General features: G+C 42.1%; 1 protein-coding gene across 5 annotated transcripts in view; it reads right to left on the bottom strand.

The window, feature by feature from the left end:
- Window positions 1–26210, bottom strand: part of LOC110518115 (uncharacterized) — a 167712-nt gene that overhangs the window by 109111 nt on the left and 32391 nt on the right. For 2 of the 5 annotated variants that reach the window (XM_090194833.1, XM_090194836.1), the window contains exon 4: window positions 21111–23356. The exons of 1 other annotated variant lie outside the window; for it this stretch is intronic. In XM_090194833.1, the coding sequence (XP_090050959.1) occupies window positions 21918–23356 (1439 nt within the window). In that variant the 3' untranslated portion in view covers window positions 21111–21917. Of the gene's footprint in view, window positions 1–4350; window positions 6862–12953; window positions 13132–13261; window positions 13360–13675; window positions 14345–21110; window positions 23357–26210 lie in introns of those variants that run through there. 2 more of the 5 variants (XM_090194842.1, XM_090194840.1) reach the window with 2 other exon arrangements.

Here is a 26210-nt window from a genome sequence, read left to right as displayed (position 1 = left end):
AGTACAGAGTCAATGTGGAGGCTATATACAGGAGGTACCAGTACAGAGTCAATGTGGAGGCTATATACAGGGGGTACCAGTACAGAGTCAATGTGGAGGCTATATACAGGGGGTACCAGTACAGAGTCAATGTGGAGGCTATATACAGGGGGCACCAGTACAGAGTCAATGTGGAGGCTATATACAGGGGGTACCAGTACAGAGTCAATGTGGAGGCTATATACAGGAGGTACCAGTACAGAGTCAATGTGGAGGCTATATACAGGAGGTACCAGTACAGAGTCAATGTGGAGGCTATATACAGGGGGTACCAGTACAGAGTCAATGTGGAGGCTATATACAGGAGGTACCAGTACAGAGTCAATGTGGAGGCTATATACAGGAGGTACCAGTACAGAGTCAATGTGGAGGCTATTTTCAGGGGGTACCAGTACCGAGTCAATGTGGAGGCTATATACAGGGGGTACCAGTACAGAGACAATGTGGAGGCTATATACAGGGGGTACCAGTACAGAGTCAATGTGGAGGCTATATACAGGAGGTACCAGTACAGAGACAATGTGGAGGCTATATACAGGGGGTACCAGTACAGAGTCAATGTCGAGGCTATATAGAGGAGGTACCAGTACAGAGTCAATGTGGAGGCTATATAGAGGAGGTACCAGTACAGAGTCAATGTGGAGGCTATATAGAGGAGGTACCAGTACAGAGGTACATATCAGGAGCAGGTGTTAAATAAAATACATACAGCTTTATACAGTTTGATTTAATGAGGCTTAATGACCAAAAGCACAATTCTATTTTGTAAACATGAGACAAGTGTACGAGGAGATGCGTGTCTCATGAACTTTAAGTAGCCTTTATTTGTTGTGATATAATCCTTTAGAGACAGGATTGTGTCACGGATCTGGGGAAGTGGACCAACGCATTTCTGCAGCATTGAAGGTCCTAAAGAACACAGTGGCCGCCATCATTCTTACATGGAAAGTTTGGAAGTTTGGAACCACCAAGACTTCCTAGTGCTGGCCGCCCAGCCAAACTGAACAATTAGGGGAGAAAGGCCTTGGTCAGGGACGTTACTGAGAACCCGATGGTCACTCTGACAGAGCTCAAGAGTTCCTCTGTGGAGATGGGAGAACCTTCCAGAAGGACAACCATCTCTGCAGCACTCCACCAATTTGGCCTTTTTGGTAGAGTGGCCAGACAGAAAGTCTGTTTGGAGTTTGCCAAAAGGCACCTAAAGGACTCTCAGACCATGAGAAACAAGATTCTTTGATCTGATGAAACCAAGATTAAACACTTTGGCCTGAATGCCAAGCCTCAGGTCTGGAGGAAACCTGGCACCATCCCTACGGTGAATCGTGGTGGTGGTACCATCCCTACGGTGAATCGTGGTGGTGGTACCATCCCTACGGTGAATTGTGGTGGTGGCACCATCCCTACGGTGAATCGTGGTGGTGGTACCATCCCTACGGTGAAGCATGGTGGTGGTACCATCCCTACGGTGAATCGTGGTGATGGCAATATCATGGTGTTATTGGGGATATTTTTCAGTGGCAGGGACTGGGAGACTAGTCAGGATCGAGGGAAAGATGTACGGAGCAAAGTACAGAGAGATAATTGATGAAAACCTGCTCAAGAGCACTCAGGACCTCAGACTGGGGCAAAGGTTCACCTTTCCACAGGACAACGACCCTAAGCACACAGCAAAGACAACATAGAAGTGGCTTTGGGACAAGTCTCTGAATGTCCTTGAGAGGCCCAGCCAGAGCCCGGATTTGAATCTGATCAAACAACTCTGAAGAAATCCTGAAAATAGCTGCGCATTGACGCTCTCCATCCAACCTGACAGATCTTGAGAGGATCTGCAGAGAAGAATGGGAGAAAACACCACAAATACAGGGGTGCCAAGATTGTAGTGTTATACCCAAGGCGGCTTGAGGCTATAATCACTGCCAAAAGTGCTTCAACAAAGCACTCTCTGCTCAACAACACTGACTGTGAATCAATCTGGTTGATTCTCTGGTTGATTCTCTGCTCAACAACACTGATCGCGTCAAACTTTGCTGTGTGTCCAGGCTGTCACTTCTGTCATCAGCTACTAACACCAGTGCTGCACCTTTGTCCTTGTCCCTGGATGACGGCTTCCTGCTCCCTCTTCCATAGTGAGAACACTGATGGCTCAACATGGTTTTCTGAGAGACTGGATGAAGGCATCCTGCTCCCTCTTCCATAGTGGGAACACTGCTGGCTCAACATGGGCTTCCTGGTTATGAAAGAAAGTGTGGTGGTCAATGGTAGCCTCTCCCATTGTTTGAAGCAGTTGTAGTCTTTGTTGGCATGCATCCAGACCCCAGAATGGTAGTAGAAAGGAGCCTGTTCCCCGCATGCTTCCTCACAATCATTGTCTGGATCGACCACTCCCCCACCTGACCACAGGACCAGTATTGCTGACTGATCTTCATTCCTACAGCCTTCATCACCGCCCCTGGAGTCTCTTCACTGTCTGATCTTCATTCCTACAGCCTTCATCACCATCCCTGGAGTCTCTTCACTGTCTGATCTTCATTCCTACAGCCTTCATCACCATCCCTGGAGTCTCTTCACTGTCTGATCTTCATTCCTACAGCCTTCATCACCGTCCCTGGAGTCTCTTCACTGTCTGATCTTCATTCCTACAGCCTTCATCTCCATCCCTGGAGTCTCTTCACTGTCTGATCTTCATTCCTACAGCCTTCATCTCCGTCCCTGGAGTCTCTTCACTGTCTGATCTTCATTCCTACAGCCTTCATCACCGCCCCTAGAGTCTCTTCACTGACTGATCTTCATTCCTACAGCCTTCATCACCGCCCCTAGAGTCTCTTCACTGACTGATCTTCATTCCTACAGCCTTCATCACCGTCCCTGGAGTCTCTTCACTGTCTGATCTTCATTCCTACAGCCTTCATCTCCATCCCTGGAGTCTCTTCACTGTCTGATCTTCATTCCTACAGCCTTCATCTCCGTCCCTGGAGTCTCTTCACTGTCTGATCTTCATTCCTACAGCCTTCATCACCACCCCTGGAGTCTCTGCACTGAGTAGGTGAAGATAGTATAAGAAACCTGTCCCATTCTACTTGTCTATTATCTTTGTTTAGAAATAGTCATTTGTGTGACCTACTGATTTTCCCTACAATTTATTTTAAGGATTTAGAAATATAGAAATGGTAGAACGAGGAATGTCAGAGTCTGGAATATAAATATATACCATTTGTTTAAAATGTATATGATGGTGTGTCTAGACATTATGGACCGTATATGAATATAAAAGGTGTGTACAGTAGTAGTTATATAGGATGAGCCTTGACTAGAATACAGGGTGGAGTACTGGGTGGTAGACGGCTAGTAACAGTGACTAAGTTCAGGACAGGATACTGGGCGGAGGCCGGCTAGAAGTGACTATTTGAACATTCATATTGAACAGCCTTACCTATAGAGTAGCACCACCACCCATCAGCCCATTCTCATCTTGATGTCAAAGCTGCAGTGTATTGTTGCTGTAGGAGTTTATGATTAATAATCCTATTTCAAGACACACTAAGATGTCACCATACTATTCATTTAAAGCCCCTCTGTCAGATATAAATCATCAGAGTGGGAAACCAACTGACATGGAAACAATGGAACAAATGTATCACTATCAGAGGGGTCTATTATGACATCATATAGAACTACTCAGACATTCCAAATCAGGCTTCATCCACATCATGAAGGTGGATATTGATCCAACCATTTCAAAAGTAATGACCGGGCTGATGGAAACAGGATATGCCTGAATATTTTAATAAATGGTGACATTTTGTTACTTCGTTTGACAATTTGTTTGTCTTTTTGTGTCAGTAAAAATGTTTAAGCGAGAAATGGCAGTGGAAACTCTTTGATGCGCAAATATTTATATAACAACCATCACATCTTTGTTAACTTGGAGTCACTTGATGATATCTTGTGTGGTTCCCCCACTACGATTCGGAAACCCATGTAGTTTATTAGGCTACAGATGAAATAAGTTATGAACTTCACAGGGTGGTGAAACTACATGTGATGAGCTTGATGCTCCATTCCAATACACTTTGAGGGTCTTATTCTGGTGACATGATGACCGATGCTTGGTTGCCATTTGACAAATAAAATAATTGCTCTCACCCATGATAATCTCATCAATCGGGTAACAACGTTTATTGAACCAGTGGGAGGTTTGTAAATGCCCCCAGGAAAGTCGAAAGAGGAACTCTTCATTGAGACAATGATAAACAGCAATCTGTGGGAGAGTTGTGGTGGATATTATAAAATAAGGATCTGCTGGAGTCCAAGTCAAACCAAGATTCTTTATTTCTGAGCTCAGAGAGAATAACAGAGTTACACAGAACAGTGTAGACAGTCTGAATTCCTGAAGCATTGGGTGATGAGCACATATCTTTATAGTTTCCTATTCCTGGGCGGGACTTTATTCATACAAGGACACAGGTGTAAATTGGTTTGCAACACATAATGATAGTCCCAAGAACAGGAGATTATAATAGGACAGTTTCACAAGGTTAGTCACATACTCAGTTATGTGGACACACAAACAACTAACATTTTCCATTACAGAGTCTGAACATTTTCATTTCATTAAATCATCAGTGGGCCAACAATGCAAATGTCAACAATGGAACAAATGCATCACATCCAAATATCACTTGATTATCTGTAGTGCTGGAGGAATGACACACCCAGATAAACACACAGAGTTTAAAAAAAGGACCATTTAAACACATGGAACCTGATCTTCTTTATATTCAAACTGACAGACTCCATATTCAATTCATGTTTTCTAATAGAAACAAACAACTATATGTTTAAGTATACTTTGTACAATTCACTTTCATCTGGTAAAAACAAGTAAACACATTCTTAGTCAACAATATAAGACAACAGGAGCACTGTGTATGTTCTCTGATTCATTTTAAGTCAATGTGATGTGAAATATCAATATTACAAGTAATTCTTCTCTTTTGTGTGGATTCTCTTATGACGTTGAAGTGACTGTGATGAGTAATATGTTTTCCCACAGTCTGAGTATTTTGTAAGCCTTCTCATGTATTCTTTCAGGCTTCCTAAATGGGCAAACGCTTTGCACACTGGGAGCAGTGGTAAAGCTTCTCCCCTGTGTGCAGTCTCATGTGTTTTAATTTTTAAAATGTTTAATTTTACCTCCCTTTTTCTCCCCAATATCGTGGTATCTAATTGTTAGTAGCTACAATCTTGTCTCATCGCTACAACTCCCGTACGGGCTCGGGAAAGACGAAGGTCAAAGTCATGCGTCCTCCGATACACAACCCAACCAAATCGCAGTGTTAAGCAGTGTTAAGGCTTCTCCCCTGTGTGTATTTTCCCCTGTTGGTTCAGGTGTCCTTTCTGGTTAAAACTCTTTCCAGGACCTCAACTCTTTTCTATTTTTACCAATGACCATACAGTTTTTAAATTCCTCATCAATCCATGGAGCCTTAACAGTTCTAACAGTCAGTTTCTTAACAGGTACATGTTTATCAATAATTGGAAGAAACAATTTAATATGGTAAAAACAGGTTAACACATTGTCAGTGTACAATATAAGACAACGGGAGCACTGTGTGTGTTCTCTGATGAATTTTAAGTCAATGTGATGTGAAATATCAATATACACGCTAAGAGAAGTCATTTCTCTCTCCTGTGTGGATTCTCTAAAGACGTTTAAGTGACTGTTATGAGTAATATGTTTTCTCACAGTCTGGCCTTTTGTCAGCATTCTCCTCTGTGTGCAGTCTCATGTGTTCTCTCAGGCTTCCTAAATGGGCAAAAGCTTTGCACCCTGGGAGGAGTGGAAAGGCTTCTCCCCTGTGTGTATTCTCTCGTGTCGTTTCAGCCCCCCTGACCGGTTGAAACACTTTCCACACTGGGAGCAGTGGTAAGGCTTCTCACCTGTGTGTATTTTCTCATGATGTTTCAGGTTCCCTAAATTGTTAAAACTCTTTCCACACTGGGAGCAGTGATAAGGCTTCTCCCCTGTGTGTATTCTCTCATGTCTTTTCAGCTCCTTTGACCGGATGAAACACTTTCCACACTGGTAGCAGTGGTAAGGCCTCTCCCCTGTGTGTATTCTCTCATGTTGTTTTAGGTTCCCTAAATTGTTAAAACTCTTTCCACACTGGGAGCAGTGGCAAGGCTTCTCCCCTGTGTGTATTCTCTCATGTTGTTTCAGGGTCCCTAAATTGTTAAAACTCTTTCCACACTGGGAGCAGTGGTAAGGCTTCTCCCCTGTGTGTATTCTCTCGTGAACTTTCAGGTTTGATTTCTCATTAAAACCCTTCCCACACTGGGAGCAGTGGTAAGGCTTCTCCCCTGTGTGTATTCTCTCATGTCGTTTCAGTTTCCCTAAACCGATAAAACTCTTTCCACACTGGGAGCAGTGATAAGGCTTCCCTGTGTGTATTCTCTCATGTCGTTTCAGTTTCCCTAAATCGTTAAAACTATTTCCACACCGGGAGCAGTGATAAGGCTTCTCCCCTGTGTGTATTCTCTCGTGCAGTTTCAGATGCCCTGGCCGGTTGAAACACTTTCCACACTGGGAGCAGTGGTAAGGCTTCTCCCCTGTGTGTATTCTCTCATGAGCTTTCAGGTGTGCTTTCTGGTTAAAACTCTTTCCACACTGGGAGCAGTGGTAAGTCTTCTCCCCTGTGTGTATTTTCTCATGTTGTTTCACGTCCCATAACCGGTTACAACCCTTTCCACAGTGGGAGCACTGGTGTCGTCTTGCTGGTTTGGACGTCCCTGGCTCTGGTTCCTCTGAGTCTGGTCTTTCTCCTGCCAAAGATAGTGTTATTTTTAAATAGAGACCCGAATGAAACCACATGATAAAACAACCTTGCTACGAGGGTAAATCCTAAATCAGATCTCTCAATAACCTGAGGCCAGTTTTAACAATCTTAGTGTGATTTTAAAACAAATGCAGAGCTTCCCGGTAATTACTGCTATGTTTACATTACTTATTTTATTCATCCTGTTTTACAAGTCAGAACACAAAAACCTAGACAGTTCTAGGACACTGAAGACACAGACGTCGCTGGATTCCAATTGAACAGTTGGTTCTAAATATATAACATTCATAGCTGTATGATACATAATGTGACCTACACACTTCCTTAAACATAAAATAACTAAAGAATTAATTTTGTGTGGAAGTCCAAAACTTGTTTTTACGTCAGATACAAAGCACATCAGTAACATCTCCCCGTTGTTGAAAGGGTTCGAAACATTGCTGTTTAAATGGACCAATTTCTTATTTAGACATTCACAGATTTTCAACATTTTGAACTTGTAGGCTGCTTTTCCTTTACTCTGCGATCCAACTCATCCCAAACTATCTCGATTTGGTTGAGGACGGGGGATTGTGTAGGCCAGGTCATCTGATGCAGCACTCCATCACTCTCCTTCTTGGTCAAATAGCTCTTACACGGCCTGGAAGTGTGTTGGGTCATTGTCCTGTTGAAAAACAATTGACAGTGGGACTAAGCCCAAACCAGATGGGATGGCATATCGCTGCAGAATGCTGTGGTAGTCATGCTGGTTAAGTGTGACTTGAATAAATAAATCACTGACATTGTCAATAGCAAAGCACCCGCACACCATCACATCTCCTCCTCCATGCTTCACGGTGGGAACCACACATGCGGAGATAATCTGTTCATCTACTCCTCGTCTCACAAAGACATGACGCTCGGAACCAAATACTCAAATTTGGACTCATCAAACCCAAGGACAGATATTCACCGGTCTAATGTCCATTGCTCATGTTTCTTGGCCCAAGCAAGTCTCTTCTTCTTATTGGTGTCCTTTAGTAGTGGTTTCCTTGCAGAAATTCGACCATGAAGGCCTGATTCACGCAGTCTCCTCTGAACCGATGATGTTGAGATGTGTCTCTTGCTTGAACTTTGTGAAGCATTTATTTGGGCTGCAATTTCTAAGTCTGGTAACTCTAATGAACTTATGCATCAGAAGTAACTATGGGTCTTCCATTATTGTGGTGGTCCTTAAAGTAATGATGGTCTGTTGCTTCTCTTTGCTTATTTGAGCTGTTCTTGACATAATATGGACTTCACCTTTTACCCAATAGGGTTATCTTCTGTATACCCCCATACCTTGTCACAACACAACTGATTGGCTCAACACATTAAAACCTGTTATGGCACATTAACTCTTGAAACTAGGGGGCACTATTTTAATTTATGGAAAAATAACGTTCCCAAAGTAAACAGGCTATTTCTCAGGACCAGGTGCTAGAATATGCATATAATTGACAGCTTAGGATAGAAAACACTATAAAGTTTCCAAAACTGTAAAAATATTGTCTGTGAATATAACAGAACTGATATTGCAGGTGAAAGCCTGAGAAAAATCCAATCAGGAAGTGACTCTCATTTTGAAACCTCTGCGTTCCTATGCATCCCTATTGACCATTGAAAGGGATATCAACCAGATTCCTTTTTCTATAGCTTCCCTAATGTGTCTACAGTCACTAGACATGGTTTTTATTTTGAAAAATGAGCGTGAACGACAACATTGCGTCAGTGGTCAGGTGGTGACTCTCAGAGTGATTTGTCCGTAATAGACAAAGGCGGCCCTTGTGCCTCTCGCTCCTAGTGAAAAGCCAATTGTCCCGGTTGATATATTATCGAATAGATATTTGAAAAACACCTAGAGGATTGATTATAAAAAAAGGTTTGCCATGTTTCTGTCGATATTATGGATCAAATTTTGAGTTTTTTTCGGCGTTGTCATGACCGCAACTTCCGGTGGATTTCTCAACAAAACTGAGGTATTTTGGCTATAATAAATCATCTTTATGGAACAAAATTAACATTTGCTGTCTAACTGGGAGTCTCGTGGGTGAAAACATCCGAAGCTCATCAAAGGTAAACGATTTAATTTGATTGCTTTTCTGATTTTCGTGACCAAGCTCCCTGCTGCTAGCTGGACATAATGCTATGCTAGGCTATCGATAAACTTACACAAATGCTTGTCTTGCTTTGGCTGTAAAGCATAATTTCAAAATCTGAGATGACAGGGTGATTAACAAAAGGCTAAGCTGTGTTTCACTATATTTCACTTGTGATTTCATGAATATGAATATTTTATATTAAGATTTTTTGTCCGTTGACACCTGTTTGGCTAGGGATTCCGCTAGCGGAACGTTGACAACATCCGGTGAAATTGCAGAGTGCAAAGTATTTTTTTATTTATTAGAAATATTTAACTTTCATGCATTCACAAGAGCAAAGCTTAACTTCTTGTTAATCTAGCCACCATGTCAGATTTCAAAAAGGCTTTACGGCAAAAGCAAACCATGCGATTATCTGAGGACAGCACCCCATCAAACAAACACACGACAATCATATTTCAACCCGCCAGGCGCGACACAAACCTCAGAAATAACAATATAATTTGTGCCTTACCTTTGAAGAGCTTCTTCTGTTGGCACTCCAATATGTCCCATAAACATCACAAATGGTCCTTTTGTTCGATTAATTCCGTCATTATATCTCCAAAATGTCAATTTATTTGGCGCGTTTGATTTAAAAAAAACACTGGTTCCAACTCGCCCAGCATGACTACAAAACATCTAATACGATACCTGTAAATGCTGTCCAAACATTTCAAACAACTTTCCTAATCCAACTTTAGGTATTTTAAAACGTAAATAATAGAGAAAATTTAAGATGGGATAAACTGTGTTCAATACCGGATAAAAACAACATGAAGCGCGTGACCTGGAGCGCGCATCAAAACATTAGAGAGCACTAGGCTGGACCCTCGTTCTGAATAACCGAACTTCTTCATTTCTCTACCGAAAAACATCAACCAATTTCTAAAGACTGTTGACAACTAGTGGAAGCAATAGGAACTGCAACCAAGTGCCACAGAAAACCATTTGAAAACAGAGTCACCTCAACAACAACAAATTCCTCCTGGATGGTTTGTCCTCAGGGTTTCACCTGCCAAATAAGTTATGTTATACGCACAGACATTATTTTAACAGTTTTAGAAACTTTAGAGTGTTTTCTATCCAAACCTACCAATTCTATGAATATCCTAGCTTCTGGGCAGGTAGCAGGTAGTTTACTTTGGGAACGCTTTTCATCCGGACGTGAAAATACTGCCCCCTATCGAAAACAGGTTATAAGGAATGAAATTCCACAACTTAACTTCTAAAAAGGCATACATGTTAATTGAAATTAATTCCCGGTGATTACCTCATGATGCTACAGTCCTCCTTTAAGACTCCATAATGTTTCATAATTAGATGCTACAGTCCTCCTTTAAGTCTCCATAATGTTTAGAATGTGTCTGGAAGCGCTACTCTATATATTATACTCTCATCCTTTCGGTTTTATTAATATTAATAATAATGTTATAATAGGTAATAACTAACTTCAATAACTAGGGTTAATACCTGCCTGGCGCACCAACAAAATCTTCATATTTACCCCCCTCTAACAATACCGCTACAGAATTAGCGTAGTAGGCCATGTAACTTAAGGTAATCAGAAATATTTAGGACTAACTTATTCCTTGCCACCCATTCTGAAACTAACTGCAGCTCTATGTTAAGTGTTGCAGTCATTTCAGTCGCTGTAGTAGCTGACGTGTACAGTGTTGAGTCATCCGCATACATAGACTCACTGGCTTTACTCAAATGTCATTGGCATGTTGTTGGTAAAGATTGAAAAAAGTAGGTGCCAAACAGCTGCCCTGGGGAATTCCTGATTCAAACTTGATTTTGTAGCTCTGGGGCGGCAGGTAGCCTAGTGGTTGGAGATTTAGGCCAGTAACCGAAAGATTGCTGGATCGAATCCCCGAGTTGACAAGGTAAAAAACTCTGTCGTAATTGAAAAAAATAATGGAAAAAATAATTGAAAATAATAATTTGTTCTTAACTGACTTGCCTAGTTAAATAAAGGTTACATTTTAAAAGAAAAACTCTTTATCCACAATATAGCAGGGGGTGTAAAGCCATACGTTTTTTCAGCAGCAGACTATGATCGATAATGTCAAATGCCGAACCGAAGTCAAACAAAACAGCCCCAACAATATTTTTATCATCAATTTCGCTCAGCCAAACAGTCATTTGCAAGTGCTGTGCTTGTTGAATGAACTTCCCTATAAGCTAAAAGTCTATATTTGTTTAATGTAAAACAGCATTGTATCTGGTCAAATATTTTTTTCCCAAAATTGTAAGGGTTGGTAACAGGCTGATTGGTCAGCTATTTAAGCCAGTAAAGGGAGCTTTACTATTCTTGGGTAGTGGAATGACTTTAGCTTCCCTCCAGGCCTGAGGGCACACACTTTCTAGTAGGCTTAAAATAAAGACAAGGCAAATAGGAATGGCAATATCGGCACATGTCTATAAGCCGCAGGTGCTTACCGGTACATTGAAACAAATTAACTTGGTCACTATCTTCCTCCTCCTGTGCACTGAAACCACTGAAGTCATCTCCTTCGGTGTCGGAGATGAATAGCCTCAGAATTTCTTCATCCGATGTTGGATCGTTTTCATTGTCGCTCTCGTCACTTTCATCCGGAGGCAAATACCCCGCTGAGCTCATGCTGCCCTTCAACACGCAGCAGTCCAGCCTTTCGAAACCCGTTGATGATAGTGGATTTTTTGACAATGCTCCACGCTGTCAGGACCCACTGGCAGACTGGACCATAAGTTGCTCTTCGCATGCGGCCCATTTTAGTGAAGGATTTCTCCCCACTTGTCATCCAAGCCTCCCACTGAACAAGGAGCGCCACCTTAAATGCACGATTTACACTGATGTCGAGTGGCTGCAAATACTTTGGGCCATCTGCTTTTCTTCCCTCTGAAAGCTTTTGTTGTCTTTTTGCACTGAGTCAGTTCCTCACGCTGCTGTTTCCAACGTCTTATCATCGACTCATTAAGGCCAAGCTCCCGTGCAGCAGCTCCATTTCCTTTTCCAACAGCCAGATCGATCGCCTTTAACTTGAAAGCTGCATCATATGCATTTCTCCGTGTCTTTGCCATGATGAGGGTGACAAAAATTACTACCGTAATCAGAATGATGGGAAGTTTGAGCGCGCTCGATTTACGTCACATTATGTGACGGTGCTCAGTTTTTTGGCGGCATGAATCTTGTGAAAGCGGGAAAAATCCATAAATTAGCCGCGTCATTGTATAAACCGCGAGGTTCAAAGGTTGGGAATAAAGTAGCGGCTTATAGTCCGGAAATTACGGTACACAATATTAGTCCCAGCCTTTGGAACGGTGGTTTTCCTAGACATGGCTACTATATTGTGATCACTACATCTGATGGATCTGGACACTGCTTTAAAACCCATTTCTGCAGCATTAGTAAAGATATGATCAAACCATGTTGATGATTTCATTCCTCTACTGTTTGTAACTACCCTGGTAGGTTGATTGATAACCTGAACAAGGTTGCCGGCACTGGTTACAGTTTGAAGCTTTTGCTTGAGTGGGCAGCCTGATCACAGCTTTTCTTCAGTACTAGTTAATTAATGACCAAAGTCTTGAGTTTAGTTTGCCTGTTCTACAGTCTTTTAAAGATAGGGGCGTTGACTGCGACAGGCAATGTAACATCCATAATGTTTTAAGGAAAAGTTTTTGTAAAACAAGCACCTTACATTGGATCATCTTGAAACTTTCTCTCCAAAGCTAACTTTCATCAAGGTTTTATATGGTCTATTGGTTCCTCTCTTTTCATTGGCAGAATCCTTTTTCAGTGTTATGATATTCATAACATCCATATACACCAGTCTATCTTCCTGTCAACTAACAGAACTCTGCTGGTTATCCTGGTAACAGATACCAGTGGGCAGATCTATTGTATTTGTTCAAACTAAACTACAGCACTTACTTTGATGAGTCAAATCTGATCCTTTCTTCTCTTCTCCTCCTCTCACAGTTCCACTCAGCCCCATTTTTTTCCTGCAGTCCACCAGCAGCACAGACAACCTCTTCATACCCAGCAGTAAGGTGCTACCGGGAGAGGCACGACGCGGGGACTCCGGGAGGGAGGAAGGGCTAGCGTTGTCCTAGTAACCATAAAGAGGGGACACAGACACATGTCATTATGTGCTTTACAGAAACCCAGCCCAGACCCAGATAGAGCAAGCTGTATGCTAGACCAGACCAAGCTGTATGCTAGACCAGACCAAGCTGTACCATCTGGTGTTCTGATCTGGAGAGACTCTTCTCTGCCTCGTCAGCATCAGGATGTTGTTGAGGCTCCCCAGAGGATCCACCATAGTCATGTCTCTCTCCTGTGTGAACGAGAACATCAAAATGAGTAGTAAACTCCCTTTGATATTTTAAGTAGAACATATGCTTCAATATTGAATTTTAAAAGCCTGTTATACTAGATGAGGGGAACTTTAATATAGACAACATGGAGAATGCAATACATCTAATTGAAAAGTCCCTAAAATATATGAACCAATGGCAGATTGACCCTTTAACAATTGATATAGTACTGAACAACATATTCAAGTGTAGAACTTCAGTAGAATGCCCCTTAAAAACCACACATTAGTTCAACAACTGCATAGTTTGTGCTCCTGTTTTTAAGACAGTACTCACTGATGGTAATCGGATATTCTGTCTCCTCCTCTTTCACTCCCAAAACGTCTTCCTCCTTCACCGTTATTGAGACAGCATCCTCTTCCTCTCTAAAAGGTTCATTCTCTTCTATCACTATAACAGCCTCCTCTTCCTCCTTTTTCATTCTGAAATGTTCTTTCACTATAACAGCATCTTCTTCCTTCACTATAACAGTCTCCTCTTCCTCCTTTTTCATTCTAAAAGGTTCTTTCACTATAACAGCATCTTCTTCTTTCACTATAACAGTCTCCTCTTCCTCCTTTTTCATTCTAAAAGGTTCTTTCTCTTCTTTCACTGTAACCTCTTCTTCAATGTTCATTGCCAGAGCTTCTTTCTGCAAACAGCAGACCTCCTCTTCTATAGCAGGGGATGAGTACTTTAATGAACTCATGGTCAGGGATGTTCGCTAGCTCGTTAGCATTAGCGAATAGCCTAGTGCTAGGCTCAGCATCAATCTTTAACAAGTTTGCAAATTAGGTTACAGTTAACCAGTTAATACGTCAACAGAACTGTGTTTAAAACACCGAGATTAGATAATGTACATTAAGATGGTCTAAATCGTCAATCTTTCACTTTTATGTTGGCTAGCAAGCTACCGAGGTGGTTGAAAGAGTAGCCGCGTTGTTGTTCCTGAAGAAGCGTCCGTCCAGTCCAATATACGTCACGGAAGAATCATCACCTGAAAGACGCTCATCGCCGTCTGCTGTCTGGAGTGGGTAACGCAGTTTGGAAACAATACACTACACTACACTTGTGTATTGGAAAGATATCTAAAAAGGATTAAACTTTTTTACATGTTTTATCATTTTTATTTTTATGAAAATCACTGAGGAGGGTCCTCCCCTTCCTCCTCTCAGGAGCCTCCACTTCCTCCTCTGAGGAGCCTCCCCTTTCTCCTCTGAGGAAGCTCCCCTTCCTCCTCTCAGGAGCGTCCCCTTCCTCCTCTGAGGAGCCTCCCCTGCACCCAAAGGACATCCAGCCAACTTGTGTGGGAAGCATTGGAGTCAACATGGGCCAGCATCCCTGTGGAAAGCTTTCGACACCTTGTAGAGTCCATGCCCCGACGAATTGAGGCTAATCTGAGGGAGAAAGAGGAGGGTCCAACTTCATATTAGGAAGGTGTTCGAAATGTTTGGTATAATCAGTGGATATATCTGCCATTTAGCAGACACTTTTATCTAAAGGGATTTGCAGTAATGTTTGCAAACAATTAACATATGGGTGGTCCCAGGAATCAAACCCACTACCCTGGTTTAACAAGCACTATACTCCACCAACTGAGCTACAGGACCACAAGGAATGATCAAGAAATGACGCAGATAAACACACACAGCCTGAGTTTCAGAAATATAATTGAATCAAAGACCGTAACATTGAAACTGACATACTTCATATTAGACGTAGACCGATTAATTTGGGCCGATTTCAAGTTTGTATAAACAATTTATACAAAATGTAAAAAATTGTACACCTTTATTTAATCTTTATTTAACTAGGCAAGTCAGTTAAGAACACATTCTTATTTTCAATGACGGCCTTGGAACGGCCTTGGAACGGTGGGTTAACTGCCTTGTCCAGGGGTAGAACGCTAGAATTTCACCTTGTCAGCTCGGGGGATCCAAACTTGCAACCTTACAGTTAACTCGTCCAGCGCTCTAACCACCTGCCTTATTACACTCCACGAGGATCCTGCCTATTACACGAATGTAGTAGAAGTTGCTAGCTAGCATTAAACTTCTTATAAAAACAATCAATCAATCATAATCACTAGTTATGGGTGATGATATTACTAGTTTATCTAGCATGTCCTGTCGATGCGGTGTGTATCGTTGCTCAAATGTGTACCTAACCATAAACACCAATGCCTTTCTTAAAATCAATACAAAGAAGTATATATTTTTAAACCTGCATATTTAGCTAGAAGCAATCCAGGTTAGCAGGCAATATTGACCAGGTGAAATTGTGTCACTTCTCTTGCGTTCATTGCACGCAGAGTCAGGGTAGATGCAACAGTTTGGGCAGCCTGGCTCATTGCGAACTAATTTGCCAGGACTTTACGTAATTATGACATAACATTGAAGGTTGTGCAATGTAACAAGAATATTTAGACTTAGGGATGCCACCCTTTAGATAAAATACCGAACGGTTCCGTATTTCACTGAAATAATAAACATTTTGTTTTCAAAATGATAGTTTCCGTATTCGACCATATTAATGACCAAAGGCTAGCTAGTTAGCGGGCGCACGCTAATAGCGTTTCAAACTTCACTCTCTCTGAGACTTGGAGTAGTTATTCCCCTTGCTCTGCAAGGGCCTGCGGCTTTTGTGGAGTAATGGGTAACGCTGCTTCGAGTGTGGCTGTTGTCGATGTGTTCCTGGTTCGAGCCCAGGTAGGGGCGAGGAGAGGGACGGGTACCGGTACAGAGTCAATGTGGAGGCTATATACAGGAGGTACCAGTACAGAGTCAATGTGGAGGCTATATACAGGGGGTACCGGTACAGAGTCAATGTGGAGGTTATATACAGGGGGTACCAGTACAGAGTCAATGTGGAGGCTATATACAGGAGGTACCAGTACAGAGTCAATGTGGAGGCTATATACAGGAGGTACCAGTACAGAGTCAATGTGGAGGCTATATACAGGGGGTACCAGTACAGAGTCAATGTGGAGGCTATATACAGGAGGTACCAGTACAGAGTCAATGTGGAGGCTATATACAGGAGGTACCAGTACAGAGTCAATGTGGAGGCTATATACAGGAGGTACCAGTACAGAGTCAATGTGGAGGCTATATACAGGGGGTACCAGTACAGAGTCAATGTGGAGGCTATATACATGAGGTACCAGTACAGAGTCAATGTGGAGGCTATATACAGGAGGTACCAGTATAGAGTCAATGTGGAGGCTATATACAGGAGGTACCAGTATAGAGTCAATGTGGAGGCTATATACAGGAGGTACCAGTATAGAGTCAATGTGGAGGCTATATACAGGAGGTACCAGTATAGAGTCAATGTGGAGGCTATATACAGGAGGTACCAGTATAGAGTCAATGTGGAGGCTATATACAGGAGGTACCAGTATAGAGTCAATGTGGAGGCTATATACATGAGGTACCAGTATAGAGTCAATGTGGAGGCTATATACAGGAGGTACCAGTATAGAGTCAATGTGGAGGCTATATACAGGGGATACTAGTACAGAGTCAATGTGGAGGCTATATACATGAGGTACCAGTATAGAGTCAATGTGGAGGCTATATACAGGAGGTACCAGTACAGAGTCAATGTGGAGGCTATATACAGGGGGTACCAGTACAGAGTCAATGTGGAGGCTATATACAGGGGGTACCAGTACAGAGTCAATGTGGAGGCTATATACAGGGGATACCAGTACAGAGTCAATGTGGAGGCTATATACAGGGGGTACCAGTACAGAGTCAATGTGGAGGCTATATACAGGGGGTACCAGTACAGAGTCAATGTGAAGACTATATACAGGGGTACCAGTACAGAGTCAATGTGGAGGCTATATACAGGAGGTACCAGTACAGAGTCAATGTGGAGGCTATACACAGGGGGTACCAGTACAGAGTCAATGTGGAGGCTAAATACAGGAGGTACCGGTACAGAGTCAATGTGGAGGCTATATACAGGAGGTACCAGTACAGAGTCAATGTGGAGGCTATATACAGGAGATACCAGTACAGAGTCAATGTGGAGACTATATACAGGAGATACCAGTACAGAGTTAATGTGGAGGCTATATACAGGTGGTACCAGTACAGAGTGGAGGCTACACAAGGGATGTTTACATACACTTAGGTTGGAGTCATTAAAGTGGTTTTCAACCACTCCACAAATGGCTTGTTAACAAACTATAGTTTTGGCAAGTCAGTTAGGACATCTACTTTGTGCATGGCACAAGTCATTTTTCCAACAATTGTTTACAGACAGATTATTTCACTTATAATTCACTGTATCACAATTCCATTGGGTCAGAAGTTTACATACATGTTGACTTTGCCTTTAAACAGCTTGGAAAATGCCAGAAAATTATGACATGGCGTTCGAAGCCTCTGATAGGCTAATTGACATAATTTGAGTCAATTGGAGGTGTACCTGTGGATGTATTTCAAGGTCTACCATCAAACTCAGTACCTCTTTGCTTGACATCATGTGAAAATCAAAAGAAATCAGCCAAGACCTCAGAAATATAATTGTAGACCTCCACAGGTCTGGTTCATCCTTCGGAGAAATTTCCAAACGCCTGAAGGTACCATGTTCATCTTTACATACAATAGTACGCAAGTATAAACACCATGGGACCACACAGCTGTCATACCGCTCAGGAAGGAGACTTGTTCTCCTAGAGATCAACATACGTTGGTAAGAAAAGTGCAAGTCAATCCCAGAACAACAGCAAAAGACCTTGTGAAGATGCTGGAGGAAACAGGTACAAAAATATCTATATCCATAGTAAAATGAGTCCTATATCAACATAACCTGAAAGGCCGCTCAGCAAGGAAAAAGCCACTGAAGAAGGACCTTGGCTAGGGATGTATTCTTGTTTTGAATCCCAGCCACCATAGGAGGCCTTTTGCCTTTTGGTAGGCCGCCGTTGTAAATAAGAATTTGTTCTTTTTTTATTTTATTTTACCTTTATTTAACCAGGTAGGCAAGTTGAGAACAAGTTCTCATTTACAATTGCGACCTGGCCAAGATAAAGCAAAGCAGTTCGACAGATACAACAACACAGTTACACATGGAGTAAAACAAACATACAGTCAATAATAAAGTATAAACAAGTCTATATACAATGTGAGCAAATGAGGTGAGAAGGGAGGTAAAGGCAAAAAAAGGCCTTGGTGGCAAGGTAAATACAATATAGCAAGTAAAACACTGGAATGGTAGTTTTGCAATGGAAGAATGTGCAAAGTAGAAATAAAAATAATGGGGTGCAAAGGAGCAAAATAAATAAATAAATTAAATACAGTTGGGAAAGAGGTAGTTGATAGGGCTAAATTATATGTGGGCTATGTACAGGTGCAGTAATCTGTGAGCTGCTCTGACAGTTGGTGCTTAAAGCTAGTGAGGGAGATAAGAGTTTCCAGTTTCAGAGATTTTTGTAGTTCGTTCCAGTCATTGGCAGCAGAGAACTGGAAAGAGAGGCGGCCAAAGAAAGAATTGGTTTTGGGGGTGACTAGAGAGATATACCTGCTGGAGCGTGTGCTACAGGTGGGAGATGCTATGGTGACCAGCGAGCTGAGATAAGGGGGGACTTTACCTAGCAGGGTCTTGTAGATTACATGGAGCCAGTGGGTTTGGCGACGAGTATGAAGCGAGGGCCAGCCAACGAGAGCGTACAGGTCGCAATGGTGGGTAGTGTATGGGGCTTTGGTGACAAAACGGATTGCACTGTGATAGACTGCATCCAGTTTGTTGAGTAGGGTATTGGAGGCTATTTTGTAAATTACATCGCCAAAGTCGAGGATTGGTAGGATGGTCAGTTTTACAAGGGTATGTTTGGCAGCATGAGTGAAGGATGCTTTGTTGCGAAATAGGAAGCCAATTCTAGATTTAACTTTGGATTGGAGATGTTTGATATGGGTCTGGAAGGAGAGTTTACAGTCTAACCAGACACCTAAGTATTTGTAGTTGTCCACGTATTCTAAGTCAGAGCCGTCCAGAGTAGTGATGTTGGACAGGCGGGTAGGTGCAGGTAGTGATCGGTTGAAGAGCATGCATTTAGTTTTACTTGTATTTAAGAGCAGTTGGAGGCCACGGAAGGAGAGTTGTATGGCATTGAAGCTTGCCTGGAGGGTTGTTAACACAGTGTCCAAAGAAGGGCCGGAAGTATACAGAATGGTGTCGTCTGCGTAGAGGTGGATCAGAGACTCACCAGCAGCAAGAGCGACCTCATTGATGTATACAGAGAAGAGAGTCGGTCCAAGAATTGAACCCTGTGGCACCCCCATAGAGACTGCCAGAGGTCCGGACAACAGACCCTCAGATTTGACACACTGAACTCTATCAGAGAAGTAGTTGGTGAACCAGGCGAGGCAATCATTTGAGAAACCAGTTCTTAACTGACTTGCCAAGTTAAATAAAGGTTCAATAATAAATAAATTAATTAAAAATAAAGTACAGAGAGATAATTGATGAAAACCTGCTCCAGAGCACTCAGGACCTCAGACTGGGGCAAAGGTTCACCTTCCAACAGAACAACAACCCTAAGCACACAGACAAAAGACAACGCAGAAGTGGCTTCGGGACAAGTCTCTGAATGTCCTTGTGTGGCCCAGCCAGAGCCTGGACTTGAACCCGATCAAACATCTCTGGAGAGACCTGAAAATAGCTGTGCAGCGACGCTCCCCATCCAACCTGACAGAGGTTGAGAGGATCTGCAGAGAAGAATGGGAAAAAATACAGGTGTGCCAAGCTTGTTCCTGTTAAGACACCTGGCCAGCTGAGTGCAGGTGGGCTCTCCTGTCAACATGAGGCTCCTGTTGCAGCCCTCAAGGGCACATTGACAGATTTTCCACCTAGTCCTCTCTGGGATTCAAACAAGGGATCTTTCAGTTACTGGCCCAACACTGTTAACCGCTAGGCTACCTGCAGCAGGAGCCCCATGTTGACAGGAGAGCCCACCTGCATTCAGCTGGTCAGGGGCAGTGGTGCCCTGTAAGTAACAAATGTATCACTATCAGAGGGGTGTATTATGACATCATATAGAACTACTCAGACATTCCAAATATCACTTGATTATCAGAGGGGTGAATTATGACATCATATAGAAGTACTCAGACATTCCAAATCATCCACATCATGAAGGTGGATATTGATCCAACCATTTCAAAAGTAATGACTGGGCTGATGGAAACAGGATATGCCTGAACATTTTTGTAAATGGCGACAGACAGTTAGTTCGTTTGACATGGTGGGTTGTGTCAGTAAAAACGTTTTAGTGAGAAATGGAGGTGGAAACTCCTTTATGTACAAATATTTATATAATAACCATCATGTCTTAGTTAACTTGGAGTCACGCGATGATATGTTGTGTGGTCCTCCCTCTAAAAGTTGGAAAACCATGTAGTTTATTAGGCTACAGATTAAATAAGTTATGAACTTCACAGGGTGGTGAAACTACATGTAATGAGCTTGATGCTCCATTCCAATACATTTTGAGGGTGACATGATGACCGATGCTTGGTTGCAATTTGACAAATAAAATAATTGCTCTCATCCATAATAATCTCATCAATCGGGTAACAATGTTTATTCAACCAGTGGGAGCGTTGTAAATGCCCCCAGGAAAGTCGAAAGAGGAACTCTTCATTGAGACAATGATAAACAGCAATCTGTGGGAGAGTTGTGGTGGATATTATAAAATAAGGATCTGCTGGAGTCCAAGTCAAACCAAGATTCTTTATTTCTGAGCTCAGAGAGAATAACAGAGTTACACAGCGCAGTGTAGACAGTCTGAATTCCTGAAGCATTGGGTGATGAGCACATATCTTTATAGTTTCCTGTTCCTGGGCGGGACTTTATTCATACAAGGACACAGGTGCAAATTGGTTTGCAACACAGAATGATACTCCCAAGAACAGGAGCTTATAATAGGACAGTTTCACAAGGTTAGTCACATACTCAGTTATGTGGACACACAAACAATTAACATTTTCCATTACAGAGTCTGAACATTTTCATTTCATTAAATCAGCAGTGGGCCAACAATGCAAATGTCAACAATGGAACTAATGCATCACATCCAAATATCACTGTATTATCTGTAGTGCTGGAGGAATGACACACCCAGATAAACACAAAGAGTTTAAAAAAGGACAGTTTAAAAGAAGGAACCTGATCTTCTTTATATTCAAACTGACATACTCCATATTCACTTCATGTCTTCTAATAGAAACAAACAAATATATGTTTGAGTATACCCTGTACCATTTAATTTCATATGGTAAAGACAGGTAAACATATTGTCAGTCAACAATATAAGACAACGGGAGCACTGTGTATGTTCTCTGATGAATTTTAAGTCAATGTGATGTGAAATATCAACATACACGCTAAGAGAAGTAATTTCTCTCTCCTGTGTGGATTCTCTAATGACATTTAAATGACTGTTATGAGTAATATGTTTTCCCACAGTTTGAGCCTTTATAAGCCTTCTCCTCTGTGTGCAGTCTAATGTGTTCTTTCAGGCTTCCTAAATGGGCAAAAGCTTTGCACCCTGGGAGGAGTGGTAAGGCTTCTGCCCTGTGTGTATTCTCTCATGTCGTTTCAGCTCCCCTGACCGGTTGAAACACTTTCCACATTGGGAGCAGTGGTAAGGCTTCTCTCCTGTGTGTATTCTCTCATGTTGTTTCAGGTCCCCCGACTGGTTGAAGCACTTTCCACACTGGGAGCAGTGGTAAGGCTTCTCTCCTGTGTGTATTCTTTCATGTTGTTTCAGGTTTCCTCTCTGGTTGAAACACTTTCCACATTGGGAGCAGTGGTAAGGCTTCTCTCCTGTGTGTATTCTCTCATGAGCTTTCAGCATCCCCGACCGGGTGAAACACTTTCCACATTGGGAGCAGTGGTAAGGCTTCTCTCCTGTGTGTACTCTCTCGTGGGCTTTCAGGTTTGATTTCCAGTTGAAACGCTTTCCACACTGGGAGCAGTGGTAAGGCTTCTCTCCTGTGTGTATCCTTTCATGAGCTTTCAGCATCTCCGACCGGGTGAAACACTTTCCACATTGGGAGCAGTGGTAAGGCTTCTCTCCTGTGTGTATTCTCTCGTGGGCTTTCAGGTTTGATTTCCAGTTGAAACAATTTCCACACTGGGAGCAGTGGTAAGGCTTCTCTCCTGTGTGTATTCTTTCATGAGCTTTCAGCTTCCCTGGATGGTTGAAACTCTTTCCAAACTGGGAGCAGTGGTAAGGCTTCTCTCCTGTGTGCATTCTTTCATGTTGTTTCAGGTTTACTCTCTGGTTGAAACACTTTCCACATTGGGAGCAGTGGTAAGGCTTCTCTCCTGTGTGTATTCTCTCATGGGCTTTCAGGTTTGATTTCCAGTTGAAACGCTCTCCACACTGGGAGCAGTGGTAAGGCTTCTCCCCTGTGTGTATTCTTTCATGTTGTTTCAGGTGTGCTTTCCGGCGTAAACTCTTTCCACACTGGGAGCAGTGGTAAGGCTTCTCTCCTGTGTGTATTCTTTCATGTTGTTTCAGGTGTGCTTTCCGGCGAAAACTCTTTCCACACTGGGAGCAGTGGTAAGGCTTCTCTCCTGTGTGTATTCTCTCATGTTGTTTCAGGTCCCCCGACTGGTTGAAGCACTTTCCACATTGGGAGCAGTGGTAAGGCTTCTCTCCTGTGTGTATTCTCTCATGGGCTTTCAGGTTTGATTTCCAGTTGAAACGCTCTCCACACTGGGAGCAGTGGTAAGGCTTCTCCCCTGTGTGTATTCTCTCATGTTGTTTCAGGTATACTCTCTGGTTGAAACACTTTCCACATTGGGAGCAGTGGTAAGGCTTCTCTCCTGTGTGTATTCTCTCATGTTGTTTCAGGTCCCATAACCGGTTACAACTCTTTCCACAGTGGGAGCAGTGGTGTCGTCTTGCTAGTTTGGACGTCCCTGGCTCTGGTTCCTCCGAGTCTGGCCTTTCTCCTGCCAAAGACAGTGTTATTTTTAAATAGAGACCCGAATGAAACCACGTGATAAAACAACCTTGCTACGAGGGTAAATCCTAAATCAGATCTCTCAATAACCCGAGGCCAGTTTTAACAATCTTAGTGTGATTTTAAAACAAATGTAGAGCTTCCTGGTAATTACTGCTATGTTTACATTACTTATTTTATTCATCCTGTTTTACAAGTCAGAACACAAAAACCTAGACAGTTCTAGGACACTGAAGACACAGACGTCGCTGGATTCAAATTGAACAGGTGGTTCTAAATATATAACATTCATAGCTGTATGATACAGAATGTGACCTACACACTTCCTTAAACATAAAATAACTAAAGAAGTAATTTTGTGTGGAAGTCCAAAACTTGTTTTTACGTCGAAGATACAAAGCACATCAGTAACATCTCCCCGTTGTTGAAAGGGTTCGACACATTGCTGTTTAATTGGACCAATTTCTTATTTAGACATTCACAGATTTTCAACATTTTGATTATCGCTGATGTCATATTTTGTGAAAAAGTCAAAAATAAGGTGAAATATTTGGGTAAAATGTTCCTAAAACTGATAGTAACTACAATAAACAAAAATATAAACGCAACATGTAAAGTGTTGGATGTTTCATGAGCTGAAAAAAAAAGATTGCAGAATTTTTTACATCCCTGTTAGTCAACATTTATTCTTTGCCAAAATAATCCATCCACCTGACAGGTGTGGCATATCAAGAAGCTGATTGAACAGCTTGGTTATTACACAGATGTACCTTGTCCTGGGGGTAATAAAAGGCTACTCGAAAATGTGCAGTTTGGTCACACAACAATGCCACAGATCTCTGAGGGAGCGGGCAATTGGCATGCTGACTGCAGGAATGTCCACTGGAGCTGTTGTCAGGGAATTTAATGTACAGTACCAGTCAAAAGGTTGGACTCACCTACTCATTCAAGGGTTTTTCTTTATTTTTACTATTTTCTACATAGCAAAATAATGGAGAAGACATCAAAATGATTAAAAAACACATGGAATCATGTAGTAACCACAAGTGTTAAAATAAAATATATATTTTATTCTTCAAAAGTTGCCACCCTTGCTTTCTCTCAACCAGCTTCACCTGGAATCCTTTTCCAACAGTCCTGTAGGAGTTCCCATATATGCTGAGAACTTGTAGGCTGCTTTTCCTTTTGGGTGAGGTCGAGGCCAGGTCATCTGATGCAGCACTCCATCTTGGTCAAATAGCTCTTACACAGCCTGGAGGTGTGTTGGGTCATTGTCCTGTTGAAAAACAAATGACAGTGGGACTAAGCCCAAACCAGATGGGATGGCATATCGCTGCAGAATGCTGTGGTAGTCATGCTGGTTAAGTGTGACTTGAATAAATAAATCACTGACATTGTCAATAGCAAAGCACCCGCACACCATCACATCTCCTCCTCCATGCTTCACGGTGGGAACCACACATGCGGAGATAATCTGTTCATCTACTCCTCGTCTCACAAAGACATGACGCTCGGAACCAAATACTCAAATTTGGACTCATCAGACAGATATCCACCGGTCTCATGTCCATTGCTCGTGTTTCTTGGCCCAAGCAAGTCTCTTCTTCCTATTGGTGTCCTTTAGTAGTGGTTTCCTTGCAGCAATTCGACCATAAAAGCCTGATTAACGCAGTCTCCTCTGAACCGATGATGTTGAGATGTGTCTGTTGCTTGAACTTTGTGAAGTATTTATTTGGGCTGCAATTTCTAAGTCTGGTAACTCTAATGAACTTATGCATCAGAAGTAACTCTGGATCTTCCATTCTTGTGGTGGTCCTTAAAGTAATGATGGACTGTTGCTTCTCTTTGCTTTTTTGAGCTGTTCTTGACATAATATGGACTTCACCTTTTACCCAATAGGGCTATCTTCTGTATACCCCCCTACCTTGTCACAACACAACTGATTGGCTCAAACACATTAAAAACCTGTTATGGCACATTAACTCTTGAAACTAGGGGGCACTATTTTCATTTTTGGAAAAATAACATTCCCAAAGTAAACGGGCTATTTCTCAGGACCAGGTGCTAGAATATGCATATAATTGACAGCTTAGGATAGAAAACACTATAGTTTCCAAAACTGTAAAAATATTGTCTGTGAATATAAAAGAACTGATATTGCAGGCGAATGCCTGAGAAAAATCCAATCAGGAAGTGACTCTTATTTTGAAGCCTCTGCGTTCCTATGCATCCCTATTGACCATTGAAAGGGATATCAACCAGATTCCTTTTTCTATGGCTTCCCTAATGTGTCTACAGTCACTAGACATGGTTTCAGGCTTTTGTTTTGAAAAATGAGCGTGAACGACAACATTGCGTCAGTGGTCAGGTGGTGGCTCTCAGATTGATTTGTGCGTAATAGACAAAGGCGGCCATTGTGCCTCTCGCTCTTAGTGAAAAGCCAATTGTCCCGGTTGATATGGCTATCGATAAACTTACACAAATGCTTGTCTTGCTTTGGCTGTAAAGCATAATTTCAAAATCTGAGATGACAGGGTGATTAACAAAAGGCTAAGCTGTGTTTCACTATATTTCACTTGTGATTTCATGAATATTATCTAGTAAGATTTTTTGTCCGTTGCGTTATGCTAATTAGTGTAGTTGATGACAATTCTCCCGGATCCGGGAGGAGTAGTTCCAAAAGGTTCAAACACATTAAAACCTGCTAGCGGAACGTTGACAACATCCGGTGAAATTGCAGAGTGCAAAGTATTTTTTTTTTTATTAGAAATATTTAACTTTCATACATTCACAAGTGCAAAGCTTAACTTCTTGTTAATCTAGTCACCGTGTCAGATTTCAAA

The sequence above is a fragment of the Oncorhynchus mykiss genome, chromosome 13, assembly GCF_057628025.1.
Source record: "Oncorhynchus mykiss isolate SJ-2025 chromosome 13, ASM5762802v1, whole genome shotgun sequence".
Classification (NCBI taxonomy): Eukaryota; Metazoa; Chordata; class Actinopteri; order Salmoniformes; family Salmonidae; genus Oncorhynchus; species Oncorhynchus mykiss.
This window is presented reverse-complemented; position numbering and strand designations above follow the sequence as displayed.